Source organism: Dipteris shenzhenensis, chromosome 9 (assembly GCF_047967505.1).
Source record: "Dipteris shenzhenensis isolate YYH24624 ecotype China chromosome 9, Dip_SZ_1.0, whole genome shotgun sequence".
NCBI lineage: Eukaryota > Viridiplantae > Streptophyta > Polypodiopsida > Gleicheniales > Dipteridaceae > Dipteris > Dipteris shenzhenensis.
Genome location: NC_141604.1, coordinates 46,312,561 through 46,328,131, shown reverse-complemented (window position 1 = coordinate 46,328,131; position 15,571 = coordinate 46,312,561). Strand labels below are relative to the sequence as shown.

Genomic DNA, 15,571 nt, shown 5'->3' with positions numbered 1-15,571 from the left:
TTCAGAACTAATATTTAATTATTTTGGCAATTATACTCCCATACAATCTTTGGTCTCTACTGATTTATGTTCTGAATGTCTTATATCCTTATATGAGGGATCCATTGAATGTCTTATATCCTCAAATGTGAAACGTTTCAAAACTTTTTGAAATGTTTAAAAAAAAACAGGGGGTGTTTCAAAAATTCAGTTTGTATTTTTAAGTCTGCCCTGCATACATATAGTATGCTAAAACTACGCGAAATAAGCTTTAAAGTCACAAAATGCCTTCATACAATGCCTATAATGCCCAGTTATGTTGAAGATACTCTAGTCTCTAAGTTGTTACTAGTTAGTTGTTACAAAAATCTAGAGACAATTTAAATTAGAGTGTGAGCTTTGAACTTTGAACTTTAAAAGTCCGTAATATAGAGACTAGAATCTAGGTTACAAAGTTTAAGTTTCAAACTATTAATTAAAGTTTACTGAAATATTCATATTTTTTATTTAGGTAAGTGCAGGCATTGGTAATGAAACGTTTCAAAACGTGTTGCAAGTTTCGAAACGTTTCGTTTTACGAATGAAAAGGGTTTCATTGTGACAATGATCTAGTTTTATTTTGCAAGACATCTCCCTTTTAATGTCCATTGTCCACCATTATGGGTCGCGCTTTCGCAAGAAAGCTCTTAGGCTGCTTTCGAAAGATCACCTTCCCTCACCTAAAATGCATGGGGAGTCAACATCCTGATATTCATATGCATATTCTTGCTCATAAGGGGAAAATGATGTTGCAATTCATGCAAGGTGACCAGCCATGGAGTATCATGATGATTCACTTGATTTTGCATTGTCTTCTGCAGCTTTTGGTCACTAGCAACCTCCTACTGGGAGTTTCTCTTGGGTCACATTAATGGCAGAGTAAAAGGATGCCCTTTTGTCTCTTGCATGGTTTCGGATTGGAAACACATACTCTCCCATCTTAAATGGAATGGCAGGGGATAAACTTGCAGGAAACTCATTGTGTGCTGAAAGCCTTCATTTGGTCAAAGGCGTTCTCACTTCCATTGGCTTTGCAAGAGCCTCGCTGCTCTTACTTTGTTTGGTCCAAAGGAATTTGTCATGTGGATGATGTTCTTGATGCAGCTGGTATGGTTATCCATTTTCCTGCAGATGCCAGACAATATGCCTTAGGACAGCGTGCTGCGTTATACGCCTCTTAGGTCTTTATTGTATGCTTTTCAGCTGATACCCCGTCTTGAGATTCTTGACAGCCTCAAAGGCTGGGTTCTCCAATCCAATGATCATGTTTGCAGTACACCATCATTGGGTGGCTGATATCACGGTTGCATCTGTATATACAGTTTTGGTTTCTCTTCATGTCAATCGCATCTAGTCCATGAAACACTCCTCTCAATAACATGAGGGAATCACTATTCACTCTTGGGAGGAATTGAAGGAGCACATGTTTCGGACATTTGTATCTTCTATTGCTAGAGATAAACTTGTTTGTGAATGGTATGATCTATCTCAGCAAGCCTCTGTGAGGAACTATCTTAAAAAGCTTTGGTTGTATGTCCATGGTATTGATGAAAGAAGTAGGCTGCTTAAATTCATTTACGGACTCCATCCCAGCATAACTGCTGATGTGACAGCCCTCAATCCTAGCACTCTTAAAGAGGCAATGAGGTTGGCAGAACTCTACAAGCCTCAGAATAGCTTGAAGGAGAAAGGATTGGACATTGGGCACATGGACAGTAGACCTATCAGCAAGGGTGACCTCCCAGTGGTTCCAAAGCAAGTGTTATTTATGGCAGCAATCAAACCTTTCAGGTCTAGAGATGCAAATTCCTTAACTAGGTCCAGCTCTAAGGAGGCCCTAAAGGACAAGAAGGATAGAGTGGTTAAGCAATTGTGTCAAGCTATTATTGAGGACAGAAAAAAGATAAATTTATGCCACCTTTGTGGAGAGAATTGGACTCCATATCATAAGGATGTGTGTAAGGCCAAGGCAGAAGCTAAACTGAGTATGATTCTTGAGATTGATGATGATACATCTTCTGATATTCTAGCAACAGATTCTGAATTTCATGATTGTACTAATGATGTCTAGGATGATGATGATGACACTCATGATTCCAAAAAGGAGACTTGTTTCCCATTTGACCCAGGTGGTCCTACCATGGAAACACCCAGATAAGTGGTGACTGCCAGCCTAATAGCCCAAGAGCACATCAATCATGGAATGTGGAAATTCTAGATGATTACATGGAGAATGATAGAAATCCTGAGGGCAACTCTTGTGTGGATGATGAAAATCTGTTCTGGGACACCCAATCTGCGATCTATAGCATATCTCCAGAGGCATTTATGGCTAGAAGGGGCCATCAATGGCAGACCCGTTCACATATTGGTTGACAGTGAGAGCACCCACAATTTCATTAACTCTAAGTCTGAACTCTAAGTCTGTCCTATCAGTTAGAATACACCTACACAGATTGAGCATGGTCTGCAAGTTCAAATAGCTAATGGGGAGCACTCCATTAGTAGATATTGTTGTCAAGCCAACTAAATTCAGTTGTCCCCAGATTATACCTTCCAAGGAGACTTGTTTGCTTTGGATATGGCCCATTTGGATATGGGGCCAATAGAAATTGTACTTAGATGTGAATGGCTGAGAGCTCTTGGAGAGATTCCTATGGATTTCAATCGCATGTTTATGAGGTTCTTCCACAAAGGTAAGGAGGTACTTTCAAAGGGTCATGAACCACCTAAGTTGACCATTATCTCTTCTAGGAAGTTGGCAAGGGACCTCAAAAATGTGTGTGCAGTCTATGCCCTTCACCTTTCTAAATCTGAAGGCACAAAGAATGTGTGGGTTGAAGATCATGACATGCAGGAGCTGTTACAGCAATATTCAGATGTGTTTGCTGATCTGCCCCATCATCTCCCACCTCAAAGGGACATTGACCACACCATCACTCTTGAACCAGGTTCTAAACCAGTCAAGAAAGCTCCCTATAGGTTGGCAAAAGTGGAGAGAGAGGAGGTGGCTAGGCCCAATACCTCACCAAGATAGACCTTAGGTCGGGTTATCATCAGATAAGGATGAGAGAGCCCAAGACAGCTTTTAGAACTGAAAGAGGATTGTATCAGTTCAAGGTGATAGCATTTGGCCTCACCAATGCCGCAACCACCTTCTAATCCCTTATAAACAAAATCTTAGAGCCTTACCTCTACAAATTTGTATTGGTGTTTTTTTATGATATACTCATCACAGCAAGTCTAGGAAGGACCATCTCTCTTATGTGAAGCAGGTCTTGGAGGTTGTAAGAACCCACGAAGTAATTGTACCTACATGGCTAGAGAGGTGGAACATTTAGAACACATTGTGGGCAGCAATGGAATCCAGCTCAGAAGTTTTCTTGGTCTTGCTTCCTTTTATAGGAGATTTATTGAGCATTTTGCTAAAGTTGCTGCTCCACTCACTGATCTACTCAAGAAGGATTCCTATTTATGGACATCAGATGCAGAAAGGATTTTCGAGCAATTGAAGATTGCCCTTTCCTCAGCTCCTATATTGGTATGCCCTGATATTTCCCTTCCCTTCACTATTGAAGCTGATGCTCCTTAAGCAGCCTCATGGAGTTATTGCCTTTGAAAGTAGAAAGTTGGATGCTAAAGAGGTCACTTACCACATATATGATCAGGATTCAGGAGATGTTGGCCATACTCCATGTCATTCAGAAGTGGCACCATTATGTCTATGGCAGACATTTCAGGGTAAAGACAGATCATAGGACTCACAACTATTTCCTGTCACAAACTAATCTTTCTCCCAAACAAAGAAAATGGCTTTCCATGGTTCAAAATTATGATTTTGATATTGAGTATAAGGCAGGAAAGGACAATATTGTGGCTGACTCTCTATCTAGGATACTTTGAATTCTATCACAGAGGTGTATAAGGAGTGGATACATGGTATTCAAGAAGAGTATCTCTCAATAATGAAGCTGCAGTCATATTCCAGGACCTACAAAATCCTTCATGTGAAGACCCTCCTCACTACAAGTTGTCTAATGGTTTATTGTGGTACAAAGGAAGGATTTTTCTTGTGGAGAATTCTGCCTATAAGTTGCTGGTCCTTTAGGAGATGCATTCTTCTCCAATGGCTGTTCACATAGGATTGCTTAAAACTTATGAAAAGGTCAGACAAAGTTTTATTTGGAAGGTGTTATGGAGAGATGTATATAAATTTGTAGGAGCATTCAAACCCTGTCAGCAAAATAGGGAATTAAATCTCAAACTAGCTGGCTTGCTTCAACCTCTTCCCATCCTTGAGAGCAAGTGGACCCACATTTCTATAGATTTTATAACTGGATTACCAGTGACAGCAAAGGGGTGGAATAGCACCTTTGTGGTTGTGGATAGGCTTACAAAGCAAGCACATTTTATACCCACAAGGACACAATACTCAGCTTCTATAGTGGCAGCCCAGTTGATGGAGCATGTATTCAAATTACATGGCATGCCTCAAGAAATAGGAAGTGATGGAGATACTAAATTTATGGTTCAGTTTTGGCAAGAATTGTTCAAAGCCATGGGCACTCTCCTCACCCCAAGCACGGCTAATGTCGTGTGCATGGATCATATCTGATGTGTGCCAGACACACAAGACTAGCTTAGGCAGCCTAGGAGGCTTAGGGCTAGGTGCAGGCGATTCTCTAGCTGAGTTGCAAGGGCAACAACAGATTAGGGTTTCTGCTATTTTTCGCGCTACTTTTGGGCTTGAGCCTATATAAGGGGTTCAGGGCCTTAGTTGTCAGTATCGTGAGTGGGAACTAGGCAGTTCTCTCTTGCGGGTCTAATCCTCGATTGTATGCGGACGTGCACTTGCTATCTTGCATCGCCCTAGTTTCATTTGAGTCTGAGGCCCTTGAGGACACCACCTGGTGGTATGGTTGGCCGTTTGTGTCAGGTTGCAGGTTCAGATTCTCAGGAGCCATTGAGGACGTGTCATTTGGTATCAGAGCCAACTCCTGAGGTACGAATCTTTGTAGAGAGATGGATTGAACGAGTTTTCCTCTAGGTATGTCCCAAATTCGAAATTGGCTTTGAAACCCTACGAGTGTTAGTGACTGCGCCAGGTATGACAAAGAGATCATCAAGGATTGGTGGTGATCGTTGAAGTTAGATTCGCTGAAAGATTTAGGAGATAAGGGAGCGTGATTGTCAAGCTTTGTCTGGGACTCTCGGGCATGGAAAACATGCGCACAGGATTCCCTTGTTAGAAGCATGGCTTGCTGCTGGTACCACAAAACGACATTCCCAATCACGCTTGCATACACCATGACTGGCCACAAGTCTCAAGGTGCAACACTACAAGGGAAGGCATTAATCGTGATACAACAATCGTTTGCTCCAAGATAGACATATGTGATGCTCTCTCGAGTCACTAGTCGTCAGAATCTTCATATCTTGCATGGCATAAAATCGACTGACTTTGTATCCATGCTGTACATTGCACCGCCATAATAAAAAGGTATTTTCTTTAAAACAACCATCACGTCCACTCTTGCGTTTCAAGTAGCAGTTTTGTCAAAAGAAATAACAAAATAAAGCTGATATGGGACAAAATCAAAAAAAAGTATCTAAGTATAACTCAAATCTCGTTTCTCATTTTGCCAAGTGAAGCAACCCAAAAAAAAAAAAGCAGATCCCGAAGTAATGGCTAGCGCAAAAGAGGTAAACCTATATGCTTTTACATTTCAGCTTCAGCCTTCGCTACTTCAAAGTAAACGTGCCTCGACGATATTCCACAAATTTAACATTCAATACTTTGCAAATCTTCCAGCAATTCAAAAGAAAGACAATACAGAAGATAGATGAACAAGACCACACCTCCAAGATGTAGAAAAAACCAACCAAGATATTATTCAAGGACAAACAAATGCAAAGAACTACAGCAGGAGTACTACCAACAAAATACATCTACGGATTCAATTCTCATGAAGAATATCATCCACTAATGACAAGAGTAACGCAGATATTGGTAGACAAACCAAGAGGGTCCAACAACCTCGCAGATGGCCTAATTAAGCACATCATATAGAATCTCTCAAATGGAAATGAATAAGTCAACAAACAATTGACTTGTTTGATGGCGCAAACGCTCCTTGATAAATACGGCAAAGGAATATCCACCTAATCCTATACTTTGTATTCAATGTCGACATCGAAGAGCTCACCCAATTAGATAAAAAAGAAGCGGATAACATACTTCAACAATTCAAAGATGTATACGATGTGGAGGTAGGTGAGTGGCCAGTAGCTATTGAAAAAGTGACGTATAGGTGGACCCAAAGTTCGCTAAAGAGCATTACGGGAAGGCAAAAACTATCTTCCTGGCACCAACAAAAATAAAAGCTGAAGGTAAAGTAGAGTTTACATAATTGACTACTATCTTGCTTTGAGAATACCATGAAATTACGTCACACTTTTCTCCACTGTATGCACAAACCTTGTAGAGAAAGACCGCAGCGCAACAACCGAAAACGAGACTTCGGTAATGAATTTTGTCTTTTGCATCACTTGTCTTGACAACAGAAAGAAATACATTGGCCAAACTACAAACACTGTAAAGCAACTACAACAACACAAGACTAACCCACCAGCTAAAATGCTCAATGATGTACATAGGTACGCACCATTTGAAATCCACTTCAAGATGGACATACTAGCATCGACTCGAAGCAAAAATGAGGCAAATATCTTGGAGCGCCAGCACATTCTATGCCTAGGAACAACATCGATCTCAAGGGGTTACAATAACATAAAAGGAAACCCAACAAGTCTTAGGAAGTATTACGACTTGAAGCGGGGAGGAGACTTATTTAATTGCATCTTTTTTTGCCTCGAATGTAGCCTCCATTTTCGAAGCAACTTCCCCGCAACTATACATTTTCGTTACTCCTTTTCAAATCGTGTACAAAAAAAGTGAGCCGATATCAATACATTCAGCTACTTTTGACTACTATTGTTATGATTTAATATATAAAAAATTTACAAAAAAACATTTCAAGAAATCAATGTTCATTTCTGCAACAGTATCATTTAACAATGTATGCCTACCACGGATTTGGTTTATTTAGGACACAATAACGTGGGAAGGGATTAGCATTGACCTGGACTGTATTCAAAAGGTTTAAGAATGGCCAGTATGTGATGCCAATGATTAAGGGGCCGAAAAGCGAGATGGGCAGAGTTGATGCAAGATTTTGATTCTGAGATTAGGTATCGGAAGGGTTCGTTAATAAATGTGGCAAATGGCTTGAGTTGCATTAAGATGGTAAATGCTTTATCATTTACCCAGATATCTTATGACCTATTTCAATCCTTGTTGAGAGGGCTCTGCACGACTAATAGTCATTTCAGTTTATATTGGCACAAGGTCCAAGATGGGAGCTCCATGATTGACCAAGACTCAGGGATTGTGCCGGCCAACACTACCAGTGGCAGGAGGTTAGTGGATGATTCGGAATGGCTTGCTGTTCCGAAATGATAAGATTTGCGTACTGGACTTTGGGGATCTTAGATCTACGATTCTTAGGGAATGTCATAATGCACCTAGTGCAAGGCATCCAGGGGTACACAGGACTTTGTCCCTTGTGAAACACACTTTCTATTGGCCTAAGATGAGACAGTTTGTTGAACAATATGTCGTAGGTTGCCGAGTTTGTCAAACAACTAAGGTTGAAAGACTTAGGAGCGCGGGTTTATTACAACCATTAGAGATACCCGGTAATAAATGGGAAAGTATTTCCATGGATTGAATATTTATCCATGATCGAATTTGCTTATAGCACTAGTAAGCATTCTAGTACTGGTTTCAGTCCTTCTATGCTTGTGCATGGGTTTCAACCTCGGTCTCCAGTCATGGTTGGATACCAAGGGATTAACAATGATGCTGTAAGACATTCTTGCAAGACATGCAAGAGATGTTACAGTTTGCAAAAGAGTCTGTTAGAATGCCCAAGACTTTATTGAAGGTACATAGCATGCAGGAGTGGAATGGAAAGGAAATGTACAGAAGATACAAGTGCGAAGCAATGATAACCAAAGTACTCACATGATAGAAATAGCTTGATGTTGACTGATATGTCAAGACGAGAAAGTACAATGCCGTTATAAAATAGGCACACACACTCCAGGTGTCCTATGTATATGGGATAAGTCCCATAGTGACATGTGGCACACTAGGATATAAAGTAGTCTGGTACTACTCTAGAACTCAATACAAACACACTAGAAACACTCACTTTGACTTCATGTTCTAGCATCCCCCCGTGAAGGCAAGGTGAGAGACTACTAGAATGGAGCCAAGAACAGAACATGGCAATGACGGACTACTAACCTCCAAGTCAGAACTAAACATGGTTCCCACACAATCTCAGAGGCAAGTGAGCATGGCTCAGAGGCTCATCATGCATGGATGCATGAACAACTCAAAGGTCTAGACAACTGGAGCAAAATGAGATCCTATCAAAGCCAATACATGGCTCCCATAGTACATCCCCCTCTCCTGACTCCATAACAAAATGGACACAAAAAAGCAGGAAAGATTACAACATTTTAGGAGGACAATCCAAGGCTGTGAACCTTTATTGACTCAATGACACATGACTCATTATTACAAGCATTTTTGGAGGACTACCCAAGGCAGAGTACCCAAGCACATCAAGCTTACGTAGGAAAATAAATATATCTCCCAAGCTGGAAGATGTTTCCCGTGCAGCTGTCCCACACAAGCGTGCACATTCCTGCATGTCGAGATGAAGGTGTTGATGAAGTCCTTGGCAAGAATGCCCTCGAAGGATATGTCGGTGAAATCCATGGGAGCAGCTGCATAGGGCAATCAGCCCATGACTCTCAAAACGTCGAGTGGAGAGGCACCAATATCGGAGTACAAGACCTTAATTTGGGTCAATCTTGCTTGATTTCAGCAAAATCCCCAAATGATGTGCAATTCAGAGAAGAATTTGCATAGATTTCAGGAAAGCCCCAAATGTTACATCATACAAGATTCAATTTTATCCAGCCAATAGAATAAAGAAATCAATGAAATGAAGCTTTCTGTCGTGGACCTCCGTGGATTGCTCACCAGTAGCAATGTGATTTCATTCGTCAAATTGGGCTTGACGAAACTGTCATTTGTAGACCATTACTGTTGCGCCATGGAAGTCCCAAATAGAAGCGAAGTTTTCATATGACTGTAGCAATTCTCGAGCTGAGTCGCAAGGGCACTGACAGATTAGGGTTTCCGCTATTTTTAGCGCTGCTTTTACTTGGCTGAATCCTGTTATAACAGTACAAAGCATACTTCCATAGGGATGAGCCCATTTTAGGCACTATATGGGTACAAAATTCATGTCCCTTCCACTATTCTGATTGCATCATGTCCAATCAGCAGGCCATTGCGGATGATTGCTGCTAGGACGTCGACGGCCAGGGACGAACTTCGAAGGGGTGATTACTGCTAGGGCATCGACGGCCAGGGACGAATCGCACTCCAAACTTCAAGACCAGGTTGGTTGAACTTTGAGGTTTCACGGAAGACTCCAGAGCGTAATACATATTGCTGGGTTTCGGGTTTCTTCTCTTTGGGGCTTTGGATGCATCAGGGGCATGGGGGGAATGTATCGGAGGCTATGGTCCCTACAAAGTGTTGCAGAAAATTGGTGAAGTGGCCTATAGGCTGGAATTGCACTCTTCCTCAAAGATACATGATGTATTTCACATTTCCCTTTTTAAAAAGTATTTGGGTTCAATTAATCAAGTTTTGGAGGAGCTTCCTCCAATGGATGAGCAAGGTTAAATTCAGAACATACCTGAAAGCATTATAGGATTCAGGGACTGGATACTCAGAAACAGATCTTATACTGAATATTACATTAAATGGAGGGGCTTACCTAAGGATGAGTCATCCTAGCAGCCATCATCAACAGTAAAGCAGTATCCACATCTGCTCAGCTGATCTCTTGACATATTTTAGCCTCAGCCTGATGGATGGATTGTCTGGAATCTCAGCCCTACACTTATTACAATGGTCTCTATACTCCCATCATTGTTGCTGCAGACCAACATGTATCAGGGATGATTGTGTCATTTGGACTTGGTGTCACAAAACATGTTTTGACCAGATATGAGTTACTTTTCCATTCTTATCATTGTAATTCCTTGTTACAGCCATTGCAAATTTGAGGGCAAATTTCTTTTGGGCCTAGGTGACTATAACAAAGGGTAAATTGACTTACTTAGTTTTTAGAATGGTGGGCCTTTTAAAGTGGTACTTTAGTAGGGGACCCATAAGTTGTGACATGGCATCATAGATTGGCCATCCCATAAGTAAGCTCGTAATTGATGCCAGGCCCACACCTGTAAAGGGGGGCCCTGCTGTCCAAGCATTCATTCATGATTCGCAATCAAATAAGCATTCATTTCAAGCTGAGCTCCCATGCTCTTAGCTGAAACTGAGCTGAACTCAACTAGGACTTGACTCCTAGCCGAGAATGACTTTCCTAGTCTGTAGCTCGTGCAGCCCCTCACAAGCAATGGTTCCTACCTAAGATGCCAGGTATTTTGGTCATTCAGCACATGTATTTCATTTTTTTCATGCTATTCTACACATCTACTACTGCCTACTGTCATTTCTGGTTACATGACCTGAGAAATAAGGTTAAACTAATAAGCTGTAGGCTAGTTTAGCTACATCCCTGCTTGACCAATCTCGTCAAAGGATGGGCTCAGTCACCCCACCATCAATCATAAGCCTGACCACTACATGTTGGCTAATAGTATACATCAAAGAAGACATGCGGAGACCCAAATCCCATAGCTTGCATACGTTTTGAAAGAAAAGACCAACTAACATGATCATAGGTCTTTTCAATATCCAGTTGAATCATAACCACCTCTTGCCTCAGGCCCTTGCAAAATCAATTCCAATATGTACATTCAATACATTATGCAAAATATTCCTAGCTTTAATAAATCCATACTGCCTTCGATGAATCAAACTAGGAAGAAAATGTTGCAGTTGGCGAAGACCTTTGCAAATATTTTATACATGGCCCCCATCAGTGTGATTGTCTCCATGGACACAGATTAACAGGGGATGGAACCTTAGGCAATAAACGTACGAACCCAATCTTCCAACTTGCAGGCATGATATTGTATGCCATACCTCCTGTAAAATAGAAGCAAGAAGGGCCTTTAATCATCAACATACCTCGTGAAAACCTCATTGGGGAGCCCATCCCATCCTGCTCTTTGTCCTTTTGGCAAATGCTTCCACACAGCTTCCACCTCATCCTCATAAATATATGTTTACAGAAAAATCTATTATCTGGTGATAAGCCAAGTGAAACAAAGACTCTTTGTCTGCAATGACATCGGAAGATATGATTTCCAGCAGACCCAACAAATTCATGATAAAATTTCTTACACACATCTGGAATAGAAACACGATCAATAGTAGATACTCCTTGCCTATCCTCATTCTAACAATTGCTGCAAACGAGCAAAGAATGCATGACTGATGATTAGAATCCATTAGGGCATCCATTGGAACCATAAGTTTAATCGCACATATTGATTCTTGTGTAATGCTACAATCTGATGGGACAACCAATCAATAGCTACCTTAATGTCTGGGCAAGAACCATCTTCTTGAACCACATGATCAAATCAACCAACAACGATTCAAGGTTATGCAACTTCCCCCTAAGATAGGATGCATTGTGAATCCCATACTCGCAAGCAAGCTTTTAAATATTAAACATATAGCACTTCCAAGCGGACACACCCCAAGGAGTACAGGGGCTCAAAAGTTTTGTAACACCTGCAAGATAAAGCTAATGAAAAATGGTATGCTCCAAGAAAGTCTAATTAACCTTCCCCAATAATGGCTTGTAAGCATCCACAGAATGGCAATGCATCTCCAATACCAATGGGAAATGATCTGAGAAAATATGATTATATTCAACTTGCATGGACAGTATCTCTGGTCGAAACAAATCATGCCAGCAAATATGCATTCGGTCCAAACGAGCTCTTGTACCCATGTACTATTGAGAGGCATATGTAATACCTCTTTCATGCAGGTGTCACCATGATGACACACCTTGTTCCAAAACTTGATTGTCAAACACATTCCGACAGAGCCACTTTGGCCCATCCATAACAGAGTGAGGTGTAACAAGCACATGCTGGCAATTCACATACATTAAAATCGCCCAATACAAAGTGAGACTTAGCATGGCAAAAGCACAATAAATCACCCCATAATTGACATCATTATGCCATGCCATCAGGTGCGTACAACCCTACAAGCAATGAACCGCTCACAGACATCCTGCGGAACCAATGATGGTTTACACTGAGATATCACAGTCCATGTGGCATCATTGGACACTTGTGAAGAGTAAACTCAAACACCTGAAGGGTATAATAGACCGTCAACTTCATATCTAAATGATACAGATCAGAAACCACACCTCAATGATGTAGATTGGGGCTGAGTTACAGAGGTGCAGTCAATACCAGTTATACATTCTTGTTGAATCAGCATTGTATAACAGGGTCAAGTAAGAAATAAGCAACAGTTGCTTTGTCAACAGCAAAAGCAAAGTAAATTGCTTTATTCAAATGCGGATGTGAAGCAATATGCTTGAGAAGGCTTCTAACTGACCTCCCAAGAAGCAGCTCCGGTGTGATGAGCGCAACTGCACTAGCAAAGAATTAAATACTCATATATATTTTGCCATTCCATCTGACACCGAATGAAAGAGAGACATATCTGTCCCACCTATTGTTCTAAAGGTCAGTTTGCAGACCTTTTTACCAAGGCATTTGCCACGCTTAAAGGTTGGAATGTTCAGAGAACTTCTATGCGTATCGACACAAGAACTTCAACTGAAGGGGAAGTGTTCGTAATAGTGTCAGTATACAATCACATGGATGTAGGCTGCGGGCTGTTGTTCTCAGTGTTATTCACTCTCTCACTCACGTCTGTTTTCTCACTGCATTCTCCTTTCTCGTGATAGCCATACTTTCTCACTGCATTCTCCTTTCTCACAATAGCCATACTAGGATATTATGTAATGTGACTTCTCAGCAGTCACCTGTCAGTGGTCTGTTATAATGATTTCTGATAGCTTATTACTTATGAAGCACAAATTCAGCTACTTATGCTTGGCTTGCTTGAATCCCTTTTCCCCATGGACCTGGTTTCTTATTTGGAAGTTATATGTCTCAAGTCTTTTAAATCCTGAAGTATGTGAGAGGATGCCAGTATCAGTGAACCTTTGATACATTATTTAGGACTTACCTGCCACAGTCTTTGAAAATCTAAAGTATATGTGAATAGGGCCCCCCAGTTGGTGAAAACTCCTATTAATTAATTAGTTGGTGTGGGATGAGGGAAGAGTGGAATATGATGGCAAAATATTTAGGTGAATTAATGCATAAATAAATAAAACCATAGTGAAACATAGGTTAGTCAAAGCACAAATAAATTAAGTCATAGATAAACATATGTAGATTAAGCCTCCATGCACCAAAACTAATTAATCAATGGGTTGGAATAGGAGAGATGAAAAAGGTGGGAGGATGCCCAGCAGTGAGCCATACCGCAACAAGTGAATACATTCAAAAATTGTTGTTTCAAATCTAGACTATTATTCTTATAGGGCTCACCTGTGGAAAACCAGCGAAAAAAATTGTACATTACAACTGCTGCAATCAGGGTCTTCCCAAGCCCAGTTGGTAGTGAAACAAGGGTGTTTGAAAACAGCGCCGTTTGAACTATCGAAAATTGATAGTCCCGCATTGGCACATTAACTGCACAAATAGACGAGAGTGAGCAGCATCCACACTAGAACCTTCTGACTGAGAAACACATGATGGCTTGCAATCAATAGATTAAAACCTGGGAAAACCCATGTTTTGGCCAATGCTGGATCAATGTTGCATGGCCCGTCCTCACCCAAAGCTTTATCTTCGAAATCATCTTTTGGATTTGAACTGTCAGATTGCTGATTGTATCTGTGTACAAAACTGAGGAGTGTCTTTTGATGCATCTTGACATTGGGCTGGGGTGGCCCTGCAGTTGCCAATTGTTTTGTTCCCTTTGTATTCCGGCTAGTGCATTCTTTAAGAACATTGCCAATATCTTGATGTTTTTGTTTGTTCGCTAAAAGGGATATATTTTCCATAGCAGCAACAGCTGCTTCCCAATCAAAGCCCTGTGGTCGATCGAGAGAACAATTTAATAATTTCAGCACGTTGTCCTATGCTTTTTCCCAAGGACGTTGTCCTATAATTTTACTTTCCAGCCAGCGTAGGCCCTGATTACACTACCTTAACGCAAGAGAATAAGTTGGGGCCACCAAAAGGGATAGAAATTTTGCATTAAAGACATTAGCAACTATGTTAAATATCCCAAGCGCGCCATTACCTGATATCTTCAATAGCCATCTCTAGCACCATGCATTACAAAAAAAGAACATACAGCAAAGAGCTGCCAGACGGATGTTCATTCCTTCCCAAAGCTGATGTAATTACTAAAGGAGGAACCCCATGTCTCAGATTCTTAAGTGAAATGCAAACCGCAACAAATGCAAAAGCGGGAAAGAAAGGTGCGATTACATCATTTTCATCCGACACGGCCTCCATGAGAGAGTTGAATCAAATCACATGGTGATGGTGATACTGCCGATGTAAGAATAACTTATCTCCGAGCTGGTACAGAAAATAAATGCAAGCTCAGTTTGGAAAACGAAACAGTTGAGAATGCGAGACTAAGTTTGAAGGTGAGGGCGACCTTGTTTATATGCAACTGATTCATGAGCCGCTGGCAAGAATATGTGGGAGTGCAATCGAAATTCCTCGACCAAAAGCTTTCGATAGACAGGTACATGCGGAGTGTTAGCATTGGGCTTATTGCATGAGAAAATGTTTTCACTTCCCTTTGAATTGAACAAAACAAGCGGGAAGCGTTGGCATATATCGTGATGTCTCTCTCTCTAGAACTCCACCCACTCTCTCTACACGTGTCGCCTTCACAAAGCTCTCAAAATCAACAAGTGAGTATGAGCACTGCCTTAAGTTCTGCCAATGCAAACAATTGTCAAGATGAATGGACGATGCAAAGAGATTTGCAAAGTGTGTGTGTGTGTGTGTGTGTGTGAGAGAGAGAGAGAGAGAGTTCTTAAAAAAAGAAAGTGTATGTGTGTGTGTGTGAGAAAGAGTGAACCAAAATAGAAGGGGCCCACTTGGCAACAAAGTGGGTGGGACACTTCTTAACAAAAGTGTAACTAGAGCGCTGCTTGGAAGGCAGTGCTAACAAGAGACAGAAAGCTCTCAAGCTGGAGCAACGGACGCCCAGTTGTAAAAAAATGCACCAATCAATGAATTAATTTGGGAGTGGTGGGTGGAGCAAGCTTACACACTAGACATGGGACAATTTTGATTTTGAGGGAGCATTCAATGCTCCTCCTGCCCTGTTTTCCTTTTTAACTAGGCGGCGGAGCTCCAT

At 41.2% G+C, this 15,571-nt stretch overlaps 1 protein-coding gene across 1 annotated transcript in view; it reads right to left on the bottom strand.

Moving 5' to 3' along the window:
• The window catches only part of FANCM (DEAD/DEAH box RNA helicase family protein), a 152,100-nt gene extending 137,108 nt beyond the window's left edge, over nucleotides 1-14,992 (bottom strand). Inside the window, exons 1-4 of the mRNA XM_087378925.1 lie at nucleotides 14,858-14,992; nucleotides 14,683-14,775; nucleotides 13,964-14,279; nucleotides 13,732-13,875 (exon numbers count right to left, since the gene is read on the bottom strand). Coding sequence (XP_087235051.1) covers nucleotides 13,732-13,875; nucleotides 13,964-14,279; nucleotides 14,683-14,709 — 487 coding nt within the window. The 5' untranslated portion in view covers nucleotides 14,710-14,775; nucleotides 14,858-14,992. The remainder of the gene's footprint in view (nucleotides 1-13,731; nucleotides 13,876-13,963; nucleotides 14,280-14,682; nucleotides 14,776-14,857) is intronic.
• Between the last annotated feature and the right edge of the window lie 579 nt (nucleotides 14,993-15,571).